The 22,998-nt window shown below is 36.5% G+C and overlaps 1 protein-coding gene across 1 annotated transcript; it reads right to left on the minus strand.

The window, feature by feature from the left end:
- Nucleotides 1-750: 750 nt before the first annotated feature.
- On the minus strand, nucleotides 751-22,592 carry LOC140164608 (synaptic vesicle 2-related protein-like). The gene is made up of 15 exons (XM_072187934.1): nucleotides 22,361-22,592; nucleotides 18,996-19,386; nucleotides 15,088-15,173; nucleotides 14,572-14,742; nucleotides 13,771-13,895; nucleotides 10,827-10,890; nucleotides 9,932-10,057; nucleotides 7,880-8,011; nucleotides 7,264-7,417; nucleotides 5,756-5,857; nucleotides 4,466-4,577; nucleotides 3,585-3,666; nucleotides 3,130-3,219; nucleotides 2,419-2,532; nucleotides 751-1,386 (listed from the first exon to the last, which is right to left on the minus strand). The coding sequence occupies exons 2-15, from the start codon at nucleotides 19,348-19,350 to the stop codon at nucleotides 1,336-1,338; spliced, it is 1,764 nt and encodes a 587-aa protein (XP_072044035.1). The 5' UTR covers nucleotides 19,351-19,386; nucleotides 22,361-22,592; the 3' UTR covers nucleotides 751-1,335.
- Nucleotides 22,593-22,998: the final 406 nt, after the last annotated feature.

The following is a 22,998-nucleotide window of genomic DNA, read 5'->3' on the forward strand; positions in this document are numbered from 1 at the left end:
TTTCGGGTAAATTTCAACATTTTTGGCTACAGTGAGTCACAATTGAGCTGTTTTGGGGAACAAATTTAGAAAATAGGACCCATCCATATACCAAAATTAGACTAGAAAAATGGGTCATTGATATACCAAAAGTCTGAAAATACTACCCATCTTGGCAGCACCTCACCGAATGTCCATTTGTTCCGAGTTAGTATGTACATGTCCCGGGCACATGTAGCTACATGTAGGGAAGAGACTCACCTTTGTTCCATAATCATTAACCCTAACCCTACCCGTGGTTTTTGTGCTATCGGAAGGGAAAGAAGGAACGAAAAAGGAGAGAAGATGAAGAAGAAAGTCACTTGGCACCCCCGGGATTCGAACCTGGGACCCCTCGCATGCCACGCAGAAGATCCCCAGCATGTAGCTACACAGGTGACGTTAGCCCGGCAAACGATTCCCTGGGTATATATGACTTGGTCTGATGGCGTCATCAAGTCCCGTGGAATGCATGCACGCAGAGCGTTTTTAATAGTGAGCTTTAGTGAGTCCTAGTTGGGTTAGGGTTAAGAAGGCATATAGGGAAAACATGCATATAGCTTAACCCTAACCCTACCCGTGGTTTTTGTGCTATCGGAAGGGAAAGAAGGAACGAAAAAGGAGAGAAGATGAAGAAAGTCACTTGGCACCCCGGGATTCAACCTGGGACCCCTCGCATGCCACGCAGAAGATCCCCAGCATGTAGCTACACAGGTGACGCGTTGGCCCGCCAACGATTCCCTGGGTATATATGACTTGGTCTGATTAAGTCATCAAGTCCCGTGGAATGCATGCACGCAGAGCGTTTTTAATAGTGAGCTTTAGTGAGTCCTAGTTGGGTTAGGGTTAAGGTATAGGACATTTTTTGTTTTTGCTATAGCCCCCGTATGAAATGTATTTAATTATGTTTGTACTCACTCAGGTAGCATTGTGTGTGAATTTTACATCCAAACTTAGTGCTATTCTTTTTTATGGGCATTTTAGTGTCTAAAATGGCCCAAAATGAGGGTTTTTCAATATTGCCATCCATTTCTAATCGTCACCCCCATAGACTTTACATGTAAAATAAAAAGGCTCATAAAATGTAATAGCACCTAGTTCGGATGTAAAATTCACACAAAATGCTTTTTGAGTGATTACAAAGATAATTAAATACTTTTCATGCTTGGGGCTATGTGGAATTTTTTTAATGTATTCCTTGTACAATGAAATTTCACAATAAAAATGTCCATTGGAAACAAAGGTGTCAACTGTCTCCTAGTGTGATTTGAGCCTGTGTTATCTCCTTGTCATTGATTCACACAATAAGTTTCTTCACTATGTCTGTATATTTCCTGATATGCCGCCATCCACAGTTTTAACAGATGACTAGACGAAAAAGAATAATGGAAAGAAAAACAAAATAACATGAATAGGTGGTCTTCTAACAAGATGTGAATATAGATTCCAAACGATATTAGAATTTTGTGAAAACTTCAGAATGTATTGGACCTCAACCGCTTCCAGAAGTAGGGACAGAATCTGTATTACTGATTTTGATTTCTTCCTAGCAATAAAGAACCCCTCAATTAATGTTAATACCATACTTTTTCATAACATTACATAGAAGTTTATCCCTAGTTTTGAATTGTTTCATTTCATCAGCTTCACTGGCATAAAAATGTAGTTTGATGCTACTTTGTTATTAAAGGGGCTGGCACTTTGTGATCCCCAGACTCATCTGCTCTCCAATTAATCACTCCCAAAAAGTTAATAATTGGTCATTTGAGAAATATATCATCCAATAATCTGTATTTTCAGACTGTCCACAGCCTGAAATTACAACATATGATAGCCTATAAGACGCTATAGTTCACATAAATTATGTGCAAATTCAATTACTGAAAATAAGCTTTTTTCGTGGATATCGATTAAATCATGACCAGGACCTTAAAAAACGCCCTTTTAAATGTCAGGTTCTACATTTATTAGATTGTCAATGTGCTATTCCAGTTGAAATCCATACACCCTCAATGGAAGACATGACCTTAATCTTCCACACAGGGAGTGTAGATTTCAAATGGGTTACCTGAATGGGTGACTCTATTTGAAATCTACACCCATGTGTGAGAGATTAATGTCCATGTCTTCTATAGGGGGTAAGGATATTAACTGAAATACATGTAGCCTATTTGCATGGTTTATTCCCATGCTTGTTCATTAGATGGATGCACCCTATTTAATATTAGCTTTTGATATTTAATTATTTTATTTATTTTTCACCAGACTTACCCGGGTGAAAAATCAATAATACGTCCAAAGGGCGCCTCTACCTAATGTCCCAAATCTGATTTTTATTTTAATGGATATTAGGGTATTCTGGTTTAGGAAGTCACTGATTGTGCATTTTAAAATACTTACCAGTAATTTTCTGCCTTTTGTTTCAATTGGTAGCAACATAATAAATATACAGGACACAAAGCAGAGTCCTGCATACACAGACAGGGTCAGCTTTGGGGAAGTGTGGAGTAACATCTAAAATAAGAAAGAAACAAGAAAAAACATTATTTGTTTATTTGTTTGTATATAATTCTTCTGTCAAGAGATCTAATCAATGTGTTAGCAGCAATTATCTATAGTGCTGATCAGTTGGCACCAAGATAACAGTTTACCCTCCCCCACACACCCACCCACCCACTTGAAGCTAGTTGTTCAGGATATATTCAGGATCTAACAGAAGGCCAAAGGTGTGTGTTTGTCGTCTGCAGTTGACACCTGCATGGAAAAAGTTAAGCATGCTGTGATGGCAAAAAGGTACCGGATGTTACACTTCACAGTGGCGTGGCGTCATAGGGGCAGAGGGAGAGGCACGTGGCCCCCCATCAATCTGAATTTTTTTAATCCCATAGGAAAATGGCCGAAAAATGGCTTGCATCCCCCCCATCAGAACCGGTGCCCCCCACAACCATGGTCAGTGACCCCCAATATGATGAACCAAGCTACGCCATTAACACTTCAGGTTACTTCTGAAGACAATAAAGTGTAAGGGACAACAGGTATAGGTCTTCAATAACCTGGTGTGCTTTTAAGCTCTCCGACGAAGAAAAAAAAGGATACGTATTACGTACTCACCTGGGCAAAGAATGGTGTAACCATGCTTCCAGTTTTTCCCATTGATTTCAAGGTGCCATATGCAAGACCCCTCATATGGGTTGGGTAAACCTGCAGAAACACATAAACACATAATTATATTGGTCTAGCGTTTAAGTATAGGGCTGATAAAGGAGATGTTAAAAGGCCCTCACACTGCTCCTTGTCCATCAGGCCCAGAGGCTCTTGCTATGCCCCTATATCAGTCACAGGTTATCCCTGATCAGCAGCAGTAACACTGGGGGGGGGGGGAAGGGCATGTGAAAATTAGCCCCCTCTCCCCCAGAAATATATTCTGATAATGTCACTGTCCCTGAACAATCATGATTATTCATTGATCGGGTCATAAATAGGCCCTTACAAAACTACATGTAGTATCAAGTCATGAATTTATTTTTGGATTTAAAATGGTGACAAAAAGTTTGTGTTCTGTTCACCTCTGGCGTGTAGACATGCACAGTCTGTAATGCTCCTGATATCATCCCTCTAGCAACAAACAAGTAAACTGTCAACCATAACCTGTCGATTGAAATAAATAAAAGAAACATTCATCCACTGGTGTAGTAGGAGAGTGCAACTTGGGGGGGGGTCCCTACCGAGACTATAGTTTTAAGTAAAAATATACCCTAGCAGGAACCAGATTTCTATAAAATCCTACCCTAACAGAACTAGTTTTCACTATGAGTGTTCAGTTAAAGTCCTCCCTATGAGGGACCGTTTACAAAAACTAGTAACAGGGGGACCTGATGCAAAAAGAAAAAAATCACATACTTTTTTCAGGGCCCCTCTTTCGGACCTAAAATTATTTTCAGGGCCCCCTTTTTGGCCATGAAAAATGAGCATCAACCCCATAGAAAATAGTGTAAAATCATGTTTCTACGAGAAAATTAAGGTGATATAAAAAAAAAACCTTCAGAGGGATAACATTTTCAGGCCTCCCCCTTTTGCACAATATGATAATTTTGTACCAGAAATGACATTTGAAAGTCAAAGCCTCAAAAAGTTATATTTTTGTTTTATTTTCTATCAAAATTCAAAAAAATTATGCAAGACTAGATAGAAGAGGTGAACTTGATATCTCTGGTGGGAGACTCGAGACTAGTGCTAGTCTCTCTTTTTTTCTTTTTTCGGATCGAGCATTGGTTAGAATTCAAGAATCCCCCACACAGGGAGTGTATATATCAATGAAGTTAGTCATCCATTCAGGTAGCCCCATTTGAAATGGGTGAAGGGGGAAGACTTCTCACAGGGGGATGACAGCTCCCACCCCTCCTTGGCTATGCCAAGATGAAGCAGAAGAGGAACGGAGGAAGCTTACCTTGTAGTACACATGAACAGCATGAATATAAATATTCCAGTGATTATAGATTGCACCACCATGGTTTTCTTCCTGCCAATGATGTCTATGATGATCAGGCTGACAAACATGCCTGGAAAGGAAAATAATGGGGTATTCCAGTTGTAATCCATACACCCCCTAGACTTTAATCTCCCACAAAGGGGGTGTAGATTTCAAATGGAGATACCCATTTAGGTAACCTCATTTGAAATTTACACGCCCCATGTGTGAAAGAGTCTATGTCTTCCATTTAATGCAGGATGCATGGATTTCAACTGGATAGCCCAAGACATCATATTTAATAGGTCTAAAATTAACTTCACATTTGTGACCAACTCCAACAAAACCCAGAACAAGTCGCAAGGCATGTTTTTGAGTTATAGGCCTTTAAAGATGACATTCCCATCAAAAAAAATCAAATTTTGGAATTCTTAATTTCATGGTATTTGACTGTGGAAATAAGTGGACTTTCAAATCCTTCAAAGTAATTATTAAAGAGAGGTTTAATTAATCAATAATTGACAGTTAAACTATGATAATCCCTATTCAATCCTGTGTAAGGCAGGAAACTAATCAGCTAATTAGCCTATTACTCAGAATAGCAATTTTGCAAAAATATCAAGGTATCATTTACAAAATCATCCATATCTTGAAAAGTATTGATGCTATGTATATAACTTTTGTATCATTTTGAAGGTTCTTTTCCTATGCTTACATTTTTATTATCATGAAATGTCAAAAATGCAACTTATTCCTGGTTTTGTCAGAACGGGTCACATTTTAAGAACAAGTACTTTGAAAGTCTAGTTATGTAAAATATAATGGTATCGTAAAGCCAAATAAAAAGTAAACATGTTTCACATCCCCTCCCACTTCCTTTTTTGAGGTTTCTTCAATTATATTTTTTGAAAAGTTATAATTGAATTTCAAAAACTAAAAATATGTCTAGGAAGCTTAGATGCTTTCTAAACCTTGCTATAATAAGAAACACTTTTGGATGGTTTTGAGATCATTAGTTTTGAGATCAGTATTTTTACTTTTTTTTTTACTTGGCCTAATTATAACCTTGATATTAAGACTAGAAGAAATGTTAAGATTCAGAGTCATTCATTTATAAATTAAATGTCCAATCAGCAATTTGCTGAACTGGCAGAACACCCTGAAATTCATCAAAACTCAGATTGATTGTCTCATATCAATAGTTAGACAAAATCGTTTGTACAGAAAATCTATGAATGGGCCTAAGTTTAATAGATCTTTTTAAAATACCTGGAAACTCAGCTAGTGTAGTCCATATCATGGATGCATAATCAGCTCTTGTTAAGGAGTCACATGATTCAAGACACCCACCAGTAGAATTTTGTTCTTTACCTAAAATATTGGATAATACAGTACACAACTGAACTATTTCATAAAATTTACTTCATTTTCAGCTATATTCTAAAATGTGCAAACAGGGTAAGCTAGATTAGGTCTGCAACTGTAAGCACCAACTAGCATGATGACAGCACCATATCGGAGCCATCTAGCCAAGGGGGACAACATTTTCAAATTGTCCCACTGACCATCTACCGGGGTACTAAAATGTGTGTAAAGATGTGGACCTACATTAGGATACACACAGTGCATCTGTGGACACCACGGTTGCTGGCTATAACTAGAACAATGCAAATAATGTAAAAAAATGCATTTAAAAGTGGTCCATGTTTGTGGGGTTCAGGGCAGGTCACGGTTAGATAGGAAATTGTGGGGTAGGACCACGGTGTGTGAATTGAAATTGGGTGCGTTTGTCCTCTGATAGTATGGATTAAATCATATGCAGAAAGAGGTCCTCCTTTGCAGGTAGTGGTACACTACACGATTCTTAATGCAGCTGCCTGCACAGGTCCCGGCACAGGTATACCCTCGCCAAGGTACCTGAGTTGTGCACACAAAGTACATATAGTACCAATGCTGCAACTGCAAAGGACCATAGGTCTTCGACAGGACTGGTACTACACTGGTACTGCACAGTACCAGCCAAGTAGGATACCTTGGCAATGGTATACCTGTGCAGGCAGCCCAATAGGAATCTTGTACCTGTAGTGTTCTTACAAACAAGTGTGTGTGGGGATGGGTGGGTGAAATTTTTATGATGTTACCATAGCACATCTCTAATATTTGAAGCCCTCCAATAGGTACAGGGAGCTTCTTTAAAAAAAATGAAAGTAGATTATTAAGCAATTCATATGAAAACAAAAACATATCAATTTATGCGCACCATGTGGCATAGCCAGAGTGGGCCGGGGGTACTGTTTAGATTCTTGAGTGCACTGGGCAAAAGAATAAGGCTAAACACTTCACAACTTCCTTCAGCAACAAATTTTCCGTCTGTACATTATCAAGTTTGTGCTCCCGCGTTCCGAAAACCTGGCTACGCCACTGATGCGCAACACTGTTTAGATAAATATTGGTATTTATACAGCACCATTCACATGTGCACATGCACTTTACATTTATTCCGCTGTCGTTAGAATATGTCAACTGCCATACAATGCCCAAGGCATGCTCATACCTCTGGGTGGCGCTCAATGTACAATATTCATAACAGCTCCCCCATTTCACCCCTGGGTAGAGAGAGGCAAGTAAGGTAAAGTGCCTTGCCCAAGAGCACAACACAATGGCACCGCCGGCGCTGGAAATCGCAATCCACCAATTACAAGGCAAAGCCCGTACCGCTGCGTCAACATGCTCCAAAATAATGTAAAAATGCATTTATAAAAAGCTCTCCATCTCACCTGCACATACGTTTCCCTTTGCGAATAATTCTGATGATAGCAAGATAACACCATAATATACAAACTGCATGGAGAACCAAATAAATACTAGTAATACTGTGGTAAAAGATGTTGTCTTGTCTTGGAAGAGATCTCGAAAGGTTCCTCTCTGGTCCTGGATGGGGAAAAAGATTATTTTGATTATTACTTTCATATCACTAAGCTAAATAAAAACAATGTTATTTCTCAAAGCACTTGGCAGTTCAAAAATATATACTATTTATTGCCAATAGCTATAACACAAGTAGCACAAAAGACCAGGGGATCTCCGTTCATCTTTAAAACCCTCTCCAACCAGGTTGACTGCAGACGACAAGTTTAAAAAAATCAGAAACTTAAAAAAATTCAGAACTGTACATTTTCATGACCATATTTGGAATCAGCTTGAAAAATGCATTAAAATGAGTACTATAAGCCTAGTATTGTTTCAGTGGTTCTTGAGATAGATATCTCAAAACTGGGACATTTTATGTCAAAGCCTTTGGCAAGTATGCAGAGCATTAAAGCTTCTTGCTCAGACCAGTGGCACCATGCTCAGACACAATGTATTAGGCCTATATAAACCCATCAACTTTACCTCCTGTACACCAACTTTAAGAGTCCCTTCAGGTAGTGGTTTCTTGTTAACCTCAGACACTTTCTTGAGCGTTGCCATGGCTTCTTCCCTCTTACCACATGCTGCATAGTAATGGGCACTCTCTGGTAGTATCTGAATATCAAAAGATGTCAAATTTAAAAAAAAAGAGTAACAATTTTCAAATTGTGAGAAAGTGTCATTTAATGTGGACCATTTTGCCATTATAGTCTCATTACCAATGACAAATGTCAAGAGCTTGCATTCAACAGCAATAGCTTAAAATTTGACCTCAAGTTGTAGAGTATGAGTTTTTACCAGCAATGGTCATTCTCGCAGTGTTTCAATATATTGAAATTAAAGAACTTTGTGATGTGGGGATGAGCATGTTTGAGATCCTATTAAGAAGAATATTTCTTTTTATGGTCTGTAAAAGTGGCAATTACCACATGCTGCATAGCAATTTGGCCGTTTGTTGATTTTGAGCTACCGGTACATCCTTTGTTGGTTTAAAATTCACTATTTTGACATTTCTGTCATATACCTCAAATATGAAAAATAATAATTATTGCAGCCCTTTCAAATTATGAAGGCTTTGCAAGTGCAATACCTGATTAACCTCCACAGCTACCGGGGTAGTTTCTTGAAAACAGAAAAAAAGGAAATAGGACCAAATTCGATGTGGTGCCTAACTGTCAAGACAGTTGATGTTTGTTATACTTACGCTGATAAAAAAAAGCTACGTCTCAAAGCCCTTGGTAGCTTCAAAAACGAATGCGCAATGCATTTTTTTTTTTTGTGTGTGTGTTTTTGAAGAATTTTTAAAAACTTATTTTTGAATATTTAAGATGTCATTGCGAGTGTTCAAAAGTACACAGCATAAAATTGTGGTTTGTTTACACAACTGATTTACAAATATCAATTGTTTTACAATCTGAGTATTGAATCAAATACAATACAAACTATCGGTCCACTTTTCCTATTCTACTCCGTATTAAACCAGATGACCTCTACAAACCCATGCGTGCTACGCTATAGGACCAGCAACAGCCGTCGGCGGTTTAGTGTTAAAAATTGGGAAAATGGTAATAGTCACAATTTATGCAGAGGTGTATATGGATTTCATATACATTTGTACACTTTGTGTATTTTTTTCGTGAATTTTGATGGCTGTTATACACACCGCCCGATTTTTTTTGTATGAAAAATACGACAAAATCACCCATACCACAAAACACGCGACCTTGCATAGGACTGAGCTAGTCTCGCAATGCACCAGCAGGTCTCTGTAGAAAAACTGCCCTGGAAAAGTACTGCAGTGTCGCAGCAAATATGCAGAGGTGTCTGAACCTAGTTTACTTCAATAAGTAAACTATAAGCTCCGACCATCAGTTTCAAATTGATAACGGTCAGATATTTCAGTAAGTTTTCAGGTCAAAATATCTGTGCTTGTCACGTCACGTTCACTCAAGGTTATTGAACGCTGTTCTCCACATAGGATATTTTGGTTGGTTGCAGTTTTCAGCGGGTATGATTTTATTATTTTTTTACTACGTGGCATGATTTTATATGCTGCTTCTTTGTTTACTTTAATAAATAATGATTACTCTTACTTATATTTGTCTTTGGATGAACTACAGAAAACATATCAGTTACTACACTTTACATTTCAGCGCATAAAAACTATATATTTGTCTACTCTTTGTAATACCAACCACCTACTGGTGTGAATAATGGTACAGTCTGAATGGATGGTAAATGGTAGCAAGGTCGTCCTTCGTTAAGTTGCTGTTGAACCTGGTATATCATGGAAGGTCGCGATTAACCCAAATTAATAGACGTTCATGGGACAAACGTCACGCCTATGCGCCGCACAGTAGAAAGATTGAATTGAAATTTTCTTCAAAATATTTCTCAGAGTTTCACGATTTTACGGCAAAATTTTTTTTTTTTATTTAAAAGGAAATAAAAGATGAATTTGCCATTTCAGCTGAAATGAACGCTAAGAAAAACAAACTTGTGCGGGGCTTTGATACATTACATTTTAGTACTTACATATGTGCATGCTATATAGATGAGTAATGGGAGTCCAGTGATGAAAACAACATAGCGCCACCCTAATGTTGGCATGACAAAGAGCCCCACCGCTGTGACGTATACAGCTCCTATGACCCAAAAAAACTGAAGCAACATGAAAAATGTTGTTATATTATAATCAGCATGATCAGTATACAAACAGGGTTATTCCGGTTACCACATAATTGGAAGTTCTAAGTGGACACCTTCAGAAATGTTTGTACAAAATATTGTCTCTAAGTGCACCAACAGACAATCAACAATTTTGGTAAAATATATTTATATACACAACAACAACATTTATTAAATTCTTATTCATACACTCTTAGATAGCGAAAACCAATCAGAGCAGGTGTTAGAAAAATCCAAATCATGCATTGATTGTGTATAATATGCATAGGCACGCACTCCGCGTACTACGCGCAGTGCTTTTGGACACATTCATTTTACTTGTGGGTTGGTGCACATACATTTGCTTGTATTTTCCAACATTTTAATGTCAATTTTGTTTTAAAAATAGCAAAAATCATGGAATTTTTTTCTTGCGCATGAAATAGATTACTAAATGCATATCACTTGTTGCTCGAGAAATTGTACAAAATAATGCACTTGTACTGAGATGTATGAGCCCCGGCATCAACATCTCAGTATGTGTGCATTATTATGTACAATTTCACTCCCAGCAAGTGATATGCATTTATTACCCTATAATTATAAATTTGTTTTTGCAAATGTTTATAAAACATTTTGTCAATAACATTGGGGCCTAAATATTTTGCAAAAAGTCATTTTTTATTATTATGTTTGTATGTACCTTTACATGTACATAACTTGACATTTATACATTATCTGGCAATTTTTTAGGTTAACTCACTGATACTACAGTCAGCCAAAATCCTCTGACTTTAGATGGCAAGAACTCAGAATACAGCACATTTCTGAAAAGGAAGGAAATTAATAAATATGAGAAAAAATTAAAAACTTGATAAACATAATCTTAACCTTTTGAGATAAGCCACCAACATAGACCCTATAACATGTATAGTGCTGGTTTAAATAAACCCCATAGTGGTTTCCCCATCTTAATGGCTCGTCTGTACAATTTAACTCTCCCAATCTTAACTCTCGAAATTTGCCAAAAAGTTTGAGAAAAGTTGTCAAAACTGGCAAGTTGTGAAATTTTGACTTTTGGTATAGCCATGGGTCCAAATTGCTATGCAAACCAAACTTGAGTAGGGGAGAGCGGGGAGTGTTCGCCCTATTTTTTTCTGACCAGCCTAGCGATGTCAATTTTAAGGTTAGGGATGACCTGATTAGCCAACATGAAAGCCCTATGTCTTAGCTATATACGACCACAATCCCAGAACTATAGGCCTTACAATAGCAACAGGATAGAGCAAACAAAAAAGTTTTGCAAAGTGGCGAACTTGCCCCATATTGGGGCAGGTTCAGCCCATATGGTGGGGTAAGTTCACCCTAATCACAAAAAAAGGTGTAAACATTGCGTAACAATAACATATTCAATGCAAACATTTAGCAAGAGTATACAGGGCATTCATTCTCTTCTGGGGAATCACTAAATTTGTTGCAGGGGTCGGGTCAGGGTAAAATGTAGGGGTCCAAAGTGAACGTGCCCCTTGTGCACATTTTTGTTTTTTCTTCAGGGTATGCAAAATACAAATCGAACAATGAGTTTATAACTGCATTAAATCTTTAACAAATCCCATATGTTCCAAATACAGATTTCCATTAAAACCATCTGTATTTATGTATCAATGATAATACAACATTGTTAATGCAAGAAAAAATTACGTTTTTGTGTAATTTTTTTGTTTTGGCTGCAGTTCAATGAACACGTCCCTATATGTCGCGTAGCTAATATGAGAAGTTTATAATGACCTATGTCACCTAATTTTGCCATCACCAAATCCCCCGATAGCCGAAGTGCTGAGAAACAAGGGGTGGGCGAACCTGCCCCTAGGGCGAACACTCCCCGCTCTCCCCTACCCACCTTGGTCTGGGGCGGACATTTTAAAAATGAATTTAGGAGAGCAGCAACGACATCACTTGCATTCAAGATGTTAAAACTACATCATATGCAAAATTTGAGGAAATTCGTACGAGTCCATTTTATTTTAGGGCCATTTGTCTATAACTGGTCTTTACATGTAGCCCTATGTAGAGAGTGCCCATTGAGGCGCTATAACCCCATTTTAGGAACAAAATGTGATTTTTTTTAAAACGGACTTGTCGAATTTTCTAAAATTTTCAGAGTAAGTAGTATGAACATGTAGACATATAATCAAGTAGTTGCCCTACCTGCTCTTCTCCGAAAAAATAAAAAGTCCTATACCTCAATGATAATGAAACCTAGGTGATACCCACAGAGTTCTTTTTCGTATGTTAAAATGTGTGTTGTTAGTCAAATTTTAAATGGAAGTGAAAATTCTTCTAGGCCACAGTCATATGACTTTAAGCAATATTCCTTAATTTTTTGGTATATTTGTAAAGTTTACCCCAGGGAGGAGGGTGCTCAGTACAAATGGCCATATGGGGATGTGCCACAAACATGGGTCGCATTTATGGCCATTTGGTCTATCAATGACCCTTTTCTAGGCTAATTTTTAATATGGATGGGGTTTTTTTTTTTTTTTTCAAAAGTTTCCCAATTTTTTTTCTGAAATTTGTATTAAATTTGGCTATATTATTGTGACTTTTGGTATAGCGATATGTTCAAATTTCTTAGAAAATTGGTATATGGATGAGTCCACTTTCATATTGAAGACCTCAGATCAGAACTAAAAGGGGGTTAAGTCACATTGAGTGCGTTTCAAGATAAATGGCAAAAAAGTTTGTTATTTCCCTGTCCATGTAGTTTTGATCCAAGGAGGTGGTTTTTCAATGCAGTTTCAATGCTCTACATCATTATTTCATCATGCATGAGAAATCCGCTCTCAACTAAATTGATATTAAAGGCCTTGGCTCTTACTAACATTGTTCCTTGTTATACAAATGAGCAGTTTATGCTTCTGTAGCTTCTATACAAATATTTCGAAGCCATTTGTTTGTTACCTACCCCCAGAGTTTACCATATCCCAACTTGCAACTAAACAATGCTAAATGGGATCAGCCAAATTAATCATGTTTGTAAGACAACAGAGCATGAAGGTAGGCTACTACCTTCATGAACAGTGCAATTCGTCAGTTGCATCACATACTGTCATATCTCAAAAGGTTGAGATACACTGCAAAATTCAATCATTTTATATATCAATTTTGAGGTATTATCACAATATTACAATCCCATGTCCATTCATAAAAAGAAATAAGTTAAGTGTAATGATCATAAAAATCACTAAAGGTAGCCTTTTGAGATTGACAGTATGTGACCCAGCAAACACAAAACATTTTTAAAATGTTTTAAACTGGTTCTATTTTGGGTTTGGTTTTGGTAAAAATTATTTACTAATTAAATGTCAAGTTATAAAACATTTTGTATGAAAACACACAACAATGTTGTCAAATGTTATTGTAAAATATTTTTTGCAAACTTTTTTTGCCAAATATTTTGTCAACACTTGAATAAAATTATGTTAGAATATTTTGCAGTAAGATTTCAAGAAATGTTTTTGAATGGTATGAAAATGTTTTATACCCTTTTTATATACCCTTTACATAACCCAACATTTAAACATTTTCTTGCAACTTTTTCGAAATCTTTGCGAATAATGTCAAAAACGTTTTGTATTTGCTGGGGATGTGGACGACAAATTTTGAATTAATGGCTCGGCTAGGTAATGACATCATTCCATACTCACACTTGTCCAACACCTCCAATGCAGGCGCCAACAATTCCTCGTAGTATAATGATCCAAATTAACGTAGGTGAAAACGTAGTGAGAACACCATAGTAAAATAAGCAGACACCAACAATGTTCAAGATCTAGAAGAAATCAACCAAAAGCACTCATTGAGTTATTTCTTTTGAAATCTTAAGGTTAGCAACTATTTTAAACTGTTGCGATTTGGTAGTTCACAGCATCTTGCGAATGGTAGTGAGCTTTGGAAAAAATTGCATTGATCATTTCATAGTGAGTGTGTAGAAGAATTCAATCACAGCTCACATACTTTTGTAGGTCCTGAAACAACAACACTTTTATAAAATGTGAATAACTCATAACAACAATAAATCAAGCAAGTACATGTTTTGTAGAATGAACTTTTGCAAAACATCGAAGTGTTCTTTTTCAATAATACATTGATTTGAATAATGAAAATCAATTTTTGGCTGCTTCGACCAACAATACCTAGTCTAGCCTTAAGAACGGAAAGAAATGGAAAGAAGGAAAGAAATTGTCACCTTTTTTATTCTTTACTTTCTTCCTTTATTTTCATCTCTCTCTCTTCCCCTTCTTTGCATTTCTTTTATTTAGAGATTGTCTGTGACCACTTAAGCTCACACTACTTTAACATGTTTAATGACAGATTGATAAAGCACTCTTGTACAAAACATTTTCGTTTATTCGAACTTCATGACCATATTTTTCGGTCTTTTTTATATTTTTATCATGCGATGTCACATGGGAACCTTTACTTTTATCTGCTCCTTTCTTCCTCACCTTTCTACGGCCAAATTTATCAGCAAATTTTCCCAATAGTGGTGCTCCAAGTAGATACCCAAAGAATACGACAGTTGAGATGATAGCCTTTTGCCAATGTTCAAGTTGCCATGTACAGACAAGTTCTGGACCAAGGATACTTAGCAACATCAGTTCACCAGACTCTGTCATCTGTTGACAATTACACCATGCACAGTTATATTAATTATGTTAATAATCCATATTATATTGACCCAACTCAGATTTTGGCTGATTCAGTGGCACTAAATATATTTTTTTCTTTTTATGTTCTTTTTTTGGGAGGGAGTGAAAGTATAAATTCTGGAGGGAGAATCTGCCAAAAAGTGGCAATTTCTTGCTCTGGAGTTGGAAATTTCTCTGAGTTTTAAAAATTTTTGACTGGGGGAAGTTGCAGGGGATCCAAAGATTGGGAAATGACACCCCTCTGCCCATGCCCCCACTATATGTTGGCATTACCGATCTACAGTGCCTACTGATCAAATCTGCTTTACTTACATGTAAGACACTATCAATGAGTGTGAATTGGATTTGAAATCTCCCAAAACCAAGCTGATCTATGGCTTCTTCCACTGTGAACTCAACTGTACATAAAATAAATTATGGAACCATATTATGCATATTAATAACTAAAATCCCTTTAAAAAGGGATGTCGTAGGCCAAGGATGTTCACAATGAGTAACATTGTATTTCCTTTTGTTCCGCAGGAACCATTGGCCCAGTTCAAATACCAGTTCTTAGCATATCCTCTGTTTGTAAAACTTGCTTGAAGTGTGAATTATGTTGTGAGAAAGATACTGGTAAGAGGTAAATGCTGTCTCTTGAACAACATGTTAACAAACATTTGCTTGGTTTAATAGTCATGAGAGTGCATTGAGGCCAGGAGATGTAGGAGAGACATTTACTCTCCGTTTAGTATGTAACAAGGCATTGGTCAATTCTTCAAAATAGACTAAACATGCTAAAGAAAGAACTGGATGAACATCAACCATGAGAGCAGGCAGGTTTTAGAGAAGGTTTCTCAACCATGGACCACCTACTTGCAATAAACCAACTCATAGAAAAGTCAAACGAATACCAACTTGACGTATTGGATTTATTGATTACGAGAAAGCATTTGATTCCGTAGAACATCAGGATCTCTTCCAAGCATTGAGAAATAGGTATAAATGAAGGGTATGTTTGTATTCTGGAGGATATATACACAGATGCAACATCTCGAATCCATCTGGATACTGACGTTTTTAAAATTGTTAAGATATCCAGAGGAGTTAGACAAGGAGATACGTTGTCACCAAATATATTCACTGCAGCTATGGAGGCTATCTTCAAAAAAGCTACCTTTGGATGAAAGAGGAATCAATGTTGATGGAGAAAAATTAACAGACCTCCGATTTGCAGATGACGTTGCCCTTACTACCTCAACAGTGGAGGATATGGAAATACAACTTAATGACTTGAACAAAGAAAGCAAGAAGGTGGGATTGAAAATGCACAAAGGAAAAACAAAATATATGACAAATATGGCAACAGATAAAAAGATCGTTATTGAAGATCAGGAAATTGAAAGAGTTGAGGAGTATAAATATCTGGGCCAAACACTGAGGTTAAAGGATTGTTCGAAGGAAGAAATATTGAGAGGATAAAAGCAGGATGGAGTTGCTTTGGAAGACATAAAGAAATCTTATGCAACAAAAATATACCCATGTCACTCAGAAGGAAAGTATATAATCAATGTGTCCTTCCAACAATGACGTATGGCTCTGAAACATGGTCATTAACTAAATACTTAGAAACTAAACTACAATCCGCTCAAAGAGCAATGGAGCGGCAAATGTTAAACATCTCACTGCGAGACAAAGTAAGGTGCTCAACCATCAGACAGCTGACCGGTGTTGCAGACATTTTGAGAAAAATCAAACAATCAAAATGGAGATGGGCTGGACATGTTGCCAGAAGAAATGATAACAGATGGACAAAGAGATTGTTAGAATGGCAACCAAGAATGGGAAAAAGAAGAAGAGGTCGACAGAAGAGGAGGTGGAGAGATGATATAACATCATATATTGGTACAACATGGGCGAGAGTAGTATTAGATAGAAAGGTATGGAGTGATCATGAGGAGGGCTACATCCAACAGTTGATTGACATAGCCTAGATAGATAGAAGGCATTGGTCCTGCTATTTGACATCACATTCGGTTGGTTCAAGTAATGAGTTTTAGGATTGGTTTTGGTCATGTGGTTTCCTATTATCTTAAGCTCTTGACTGACATTATTACCGATAGGCCTATCTGTACCCTTTGTTAGAAAGTTAAAACTATTTTTTTTTATCTTTCGACAGCCATAGTGTTACTGCCTATGATTTATTAACAAATTACACAATATAAAAGATGGCTGATTTTATGATATAAATTTTTAATAAAATTCCCTTTAAAAGGAAAGCCAGCCTCAATGTAGAAGAGGTCTTGTAATTAGTTTTGGTCAATGTGAAAGGCATTTTTAGGATCACGCTTACATCTACATGACAGTCCACCAAACCATCAACGATGAGAACATGCACACTGAAACAGCAGAAAACATTAATTCCTAATCTCATGTCAACTCTTTTAATTCATTACATGTACTCCAAATTGTTCTGGTCTGTTTGTTTTGTTGTTGTTGTTGTTGTCGTTGGGTTTTTTGTCTTTTCAGCTTTTTACCCACGATATCTCAATTTCCAATTTTGTAATACCACAACTTACGAACTCAATATCTTCGCTTAGGAATGTCCGATTTCACTGCTTTCGATATATACACTGCGGTTTGAGTTAACTTACATGTACATTTTATTTTAAAATAACTTAATTAATTCGCAATGTATAGTTTAAGCCTACTATATTATAATAGATAGTGGCCAGCACATTTATAAAGGACTGGTTACTCACTACAATCTTCACTCTTAAACTGTGTTTTTCTGAATGTGCTGATCATGTTGATTGCTAGTCGGAAACTCCTGCGAAGCTATGGACATGGCATCTTACATACTCCATTCTATAACAGTCTGCCTAGTGCCTTGTGTGTTTTCTCTTCAATCATTTTGTTGAATGTAATTTTATGAATCAAATAGTTATGTGTCATTTTATTTATAATAAAGAAGTTATTAAATTAATAAAGTAAGACAATTTATTTATCTATAAGTGCATGTCAAATGGGGTACATTGTTCAATACTATATGCATAAATTATGCCCATATTATAGCTAGGCCCTAAAAACTTTATTTTGCATCGGATTTTTCCCGTTGAAAAGACAAAACTGATGTTTATGATAGCAACCATTTCATCAATAACATTTTGAGTCATTTTATCCATAAAACGACACAGGATATGATAGATAACTAGGGCCTACTTTCACATCAATATGGTCCATATGATCACAGATTGTTGAGAATCTGTGATATGATCCGAGGATATGATGAAGATTTTGATTCTATAGATCTGTTATCAACATGATATCACGCTGTTCAGTGGTCAAGGAGTAAGGACCCCGGTCAAGGACACTGATATGACATCATAGGTGATGTCAGATTTTCTTCTGCTGACCATATGAATTATGATGCTATATATATTAACTATTATTGTTACATTTAGGCCTTTAAACTTTTAAAGTCATAATTAATTAGTTCAAACACAACTTTGGTAATACTCACCCGTTTTCGTTCGTTGAAACGGCAAAAAATACTTACTTTTCCTAACAAATCGAATTAAAATATTTTAAAAAAAATTTAACCACAAAAAGTAAAAAAAAAAATCATTCCAATACCACTAAAATATAATCTCTTGAGTAAACTGACCCCAAACCTGAAACAGGTACCAGCCCGAATGGGCTGGCGAAAACCAAAAAGGACAAATAGAAAGTTAAAACTTGTAGAAAGCAGTTTCAGTTTTCATTTCAGTTTGTTACATATTCATGTGACCGCAGAATCTGTTGGTTTGCAGTTACCTTGATCAAAATATGCAAAAGTGTTTTGCAGTGCAATATTCATGAGTAGGTAAATCAAATAAGTCAATCTACATTTGAAACATGGTGTAGATGTTCAATATTATTTCCCTGTAAGAAAATATTGACAATCAAAATATTTTCCCAGAGATTACAAAAGAATATACACTCGAGTGATATGATACACTTCTATTCATATGCATATCACATACTGGATGATCAATTGAAGCTATGTGATTTTGGATATAGGCTAGTTGACTTTTATTCAAATTATTTATTGCACACAAAAATTAGAAAACCTTCGGGTTCAGGGTGGTAGACCTGAAGCCAGTAGCTCAGGAAAAATAGTTTCCCCTATTTCCCTTCACATAGTGTATACATATTGGGTTATGGAGTCTCAGACAAACTTATTTGGTAAGTTTGCTTACCTGGACCCGGGCCTGGACCTTCAGCTGTAGCTTGTCCACCTTCCAATCCATTCATAGGTTTATCACCATCACCAGAATCACCTTTGTCTAATTGTCTACTGTTATTGGTTGAAAAGTCCAGTTGGCCATTGTTTTGTGGGTCATTTTGCACCCCATTTATTGTTTCATTTGCAGGCGTACCATTGGCTGATTCTGATGACTGGTGAGATGCTCTTGTACCACCATCACCATGGTAACTGTGAGTCTCCTGTTTGTTGTCGGGTTTATTTGAGTTCCTTACGTTCATACTGTGATAATTGGCACCAGTGAAGTCAGTATCATCTTGTAGTTGGCCATATTCTACAAATGGTTCCATTTGGTTTAGTTGTGTTGTCTATATACTCTAGAAAACCTTGACCAAAATTGATAAGGACACATTATACATTGTAATTGCTTTGTAGACAAGATATTATTAAAGGGAAAATTTCAGATTTTCTAAACAAAATATTTTTCACTCTAAAAACATTATTAACAATATTTAAGCAACACTCTGTTAACACTTTGTCCTTTTATGTAACACATTATTCCATTAAATTTGTAATACAGGGTGAGTCAAAAAAGTGCAATAGAGAAAAGAATCCATTTTTATTTAAGAACCGAGTTGAACTTTTTAGGTTTTAAAACATTTTATAAATAACATATCCATCAGTGATCTTGTGTGAAAAAATCAAGGAATTAGCATTTACCGTCTTGTTTTTATGACACATTTTATAGCGATACCAAATTTTAATGTTTGTCCAAGAGACATCTAAAATTTGAAAGTCAGCCCACTCTGTGTAAGGTAGATTTGGAACAACTGCCATTTACTTAACCTCATTGGCATTGAAATAAATTTGTGCACCCAAAGTGTTATTGTCCTTGGTCTTGTTTAAGGAGAAGAAACATGATTTATTTGTTGTTATTTTCATTTTCCCTTTCCTTTAAAGATGTTTATTCTCTATCAAAAACAATATACATATACATTCGTAGGCGGGTTTTTCAAATGTCGAAATGAAATGCGCTCAAATTGAAGTGGAGTGAATTGCAAAATATCCAGTAAGTTGGACATATTGGGTTAAAAAAACTGAAGTTGGAGTCGAGTGAGGTATGAAGGGCTTAAAGTAATTTTAGAAAGTTTGTTTGAACAGAAAAAAAAGAAATTAAAGTAAGCAAAACTCAACCTTATTTAAGTTAAAGTCAGTTTCAGAGCTGGTGCCTTTATCATGCATTGTGTGCTCTCATTAAAAATACATGGTACCTCATGGACAAATAATGAAATTGGGTATTGCAGCAAAAGGACTCATAAAAATTAAACGGTAGTAGCGAGTCACTTCATTTTTTCACAGAAGGTGACTATTGAGTGTGGCATTTATAAAAACTTTCAATAATGGGAATGTTCATCTTGGTTCTTACAAAAATATTGATTCTTTGCTCTATTGCACTTTTTTTGACTCACCCTGTACTTATCTTCACATTAACACATTACATTACATTTTTGATTTCAGTTTAAAACTTTTGATCCAAACACAAGAAAGTTATTCCTACATTAGAATTTTCGGACGGTTACTCCATCCTTCATCAGGGAGACTGACACTGCGATAGTTTAATATAATTAAAATCATCAGGTCGTGACCTTTTTGACCATAGACTTAATATGATTAAAATCATCAGGTCGTGACCTTTTTGACCATAGACTTAATATGATTAAAATCATCAGGTCGTGACCTTTTTGACCATAGACTTAATATGATTAAAATCATCAGGTCGTGACCTTTTTGACCATAGACTTAATATGATTAAAATCATCAGGTCGTGACCTTTTTGACCTTAGACTTGATCACAGTCTCATAGACTCCTGGAAGTTTGAACCTGCCACTTGATCTTTGTTGAGAGACAACCATGTTACACTTTAGCACTATTTTTAATAGATGAGTTGACTTCTGACGTCATTGCCTGGCAGTATGCGCACACATCAGAACAATTTCCATTGTGTTTTGCCTGGCAGTATGCACGTGCATCATATTTTGTTCAGGGCCTGTGCTTTTAAAACTCCCGCCATATCACAATAAGGCTATTGAACAGTGTAGTGGTTGTAGGAAATTTGCTCAAGCATATCGATCCCTTGCCATTGTTGATAAACATTGAGGAATTTGAATTTGAATTTTGAATTTGAATTTAGATTGTCATCAATATATATTGTTGAAAGAATAATATTATCAACTCATCTGTATGTTCAAATGATGTCCAATATTATATTGTTGAAAGAATAATATTATCAACTCATCTATATGTTCCAATGTGTTAATGAATACCCATCTTCATTAACATGTTAATGTGTTAAAATTATGAACATTTGAACGTGTGAAAAATAGTGTGAAAGTTAAAATAATTTAAACCAATAATTTGACAATTTGTAGATGCTTTTTTTGGCACATTATATGGGGTGGGGGCAGGGGGGGCAGAGTTCCCCCCTGACAAAAAATGAAAGAATAAAGTGCCCCTCTGACAAAAAATAAAAGGGAAAATTAGGAGGGCAAAGGAAAAGAAAAGTACCGAAATTCAGCCCGAAAATACACAATTTTTCCACGCTACGCGCACATATTGCATTATATTTTAAGCCCTTTCCATCCTGATAATGGGTGAAAATAGTGTCAAATACCAATTTTTTGCGAGCTACGCGTGCACATCGTCCCAATAAAGCCTTTTGCCTCTATGTATTGTATGATGCAACTGTAATTTTTTTCGTCTGTGCCCCAAAAATTTTATTTTGCCCCCCTGACCAAAAAAGCTGGCTGCGCCCCTGCATGACTAGACCCTCCCTCGGGTCCGTGGAGAACGACTGGTAATGTAGATTACATAGCATTAAAAATCAACCCAATACAGCGTGGGGAGCGGTCACTGAATTTTAGCGTTCAATGTAGGAGGTGTGATTAGTGTAGTGGCATCAATTTTGTAGAAAGAGGAATTGGTTTTAGGCGCTGGGAAGTGGTTTTGGTCGCTGTGTATTTAGAATCGGGGTGGGGTGGGGTGGTGAAGGACTATGGCATATTTTGATAGGCTATTGTGTAATTATGTATCGGTCCATTATCCAGGCCGGACCGAACCGAGACTGTGGGACAGTCTACTGCATGACATGAAAGAAAGAATTACATATTTAACTGTATGCAATGTTATATGAATGGTTCAATTCCCATTCATGCATGCTGCCAGATCAAGGCTCTCCTCACACCTGGCGGAACCATGCAATGGGTGAAATACAGCTGGGTGACCACAAAAAAATCTGTCATAGAGTGACCAGTATGATGCATGCCTGTAATTTGTAAAAAAAAAGTTTAAAAGTGACCTACCTTTAATATTTCAATTTCTCCAAGTAGTTCTGATGAACATATCAGTGTGGCATGTACACATCTTAGTACATATGACCCTCAGTCACTGTATTATATTATTTACCATGTCATTGCCACATTATCACAAAAACAAAATTGCATGCAAGTAGAGCTACAGAACAAAATTTTCTATTTATAGACAGCAATAATCCAGGTTGCCAAAATTTTGCACCCAATTGTTTGTCAAATTATCCTAAAAATCACCCAATTTTTTCTCTTAAAGGCATATATTGGAATGTCATCTTTCCCTGGGTAAGATCTTACACCAGGCCAGCCCATGGCCAGAGGGTAACATGAGTAGGTTTGTTTCACCTTGAAGGCAAGGATAGTCTTGCTAATATGGGCTAACTTTCCCTAGGCCATCCAATATGACATAAATTAGTAGGACTACAACTGGTATCTACTGTTCAGTTTATACTCCTATTTCCACATCTGTTAATTTTATATGGGCCTTTAAGCATTGGCTTTTAACAGAACAGGAAATTACCGGGGAAATTACTGAAAATCACTAGTGCCAATTATGTCACAAAGACACCCAATGTTTCTTAACCATTGCTTTTTGGAATTGGTCAAAAGTTGCCAGAAGAAATCTTCAAAGT

The sequence above is a fragment of the Amphiura filiformis genome, chromosome 11, assembly GCF_039555335.1.
Source record: "Amphiura filiformis chromosome 11, Afil_fr2py, whole genome shotgun sequence".
Classification (NCBI taxonomy): domain Eukaryota; kingdom Metazoa; phylum Echinodermata; class Ophiuroidea; order Amphilepidida; family Amphiuridae; genus Amphiura; species Amphiura filiformis.

Bases quoted from the DNA above. Each gene is read 5' to 3' on its own strand.
- LOC140164608 (XM_072187934.1), bottom strand. From the start codon at position 19,350: ATGGAACCATTTGTAGAATATGGCCAACTACAAGATGATACTGACTTC. The intron at 10,891-13,770 runs GTGAGTATGGAA...CTTCCTTTTCAG, and splicing joins ATTGGAGGTGTTGGACAAGT to AAATGTGCTGTATTCTGAGT. The intron at 10,058-10,826 runs GTGAGTTAACCT...ATGTTGCTTCAG, and splicing joins TTTGGCTGACTGTAGTATCA to TTTTTTTGGGTCATAGGAGC.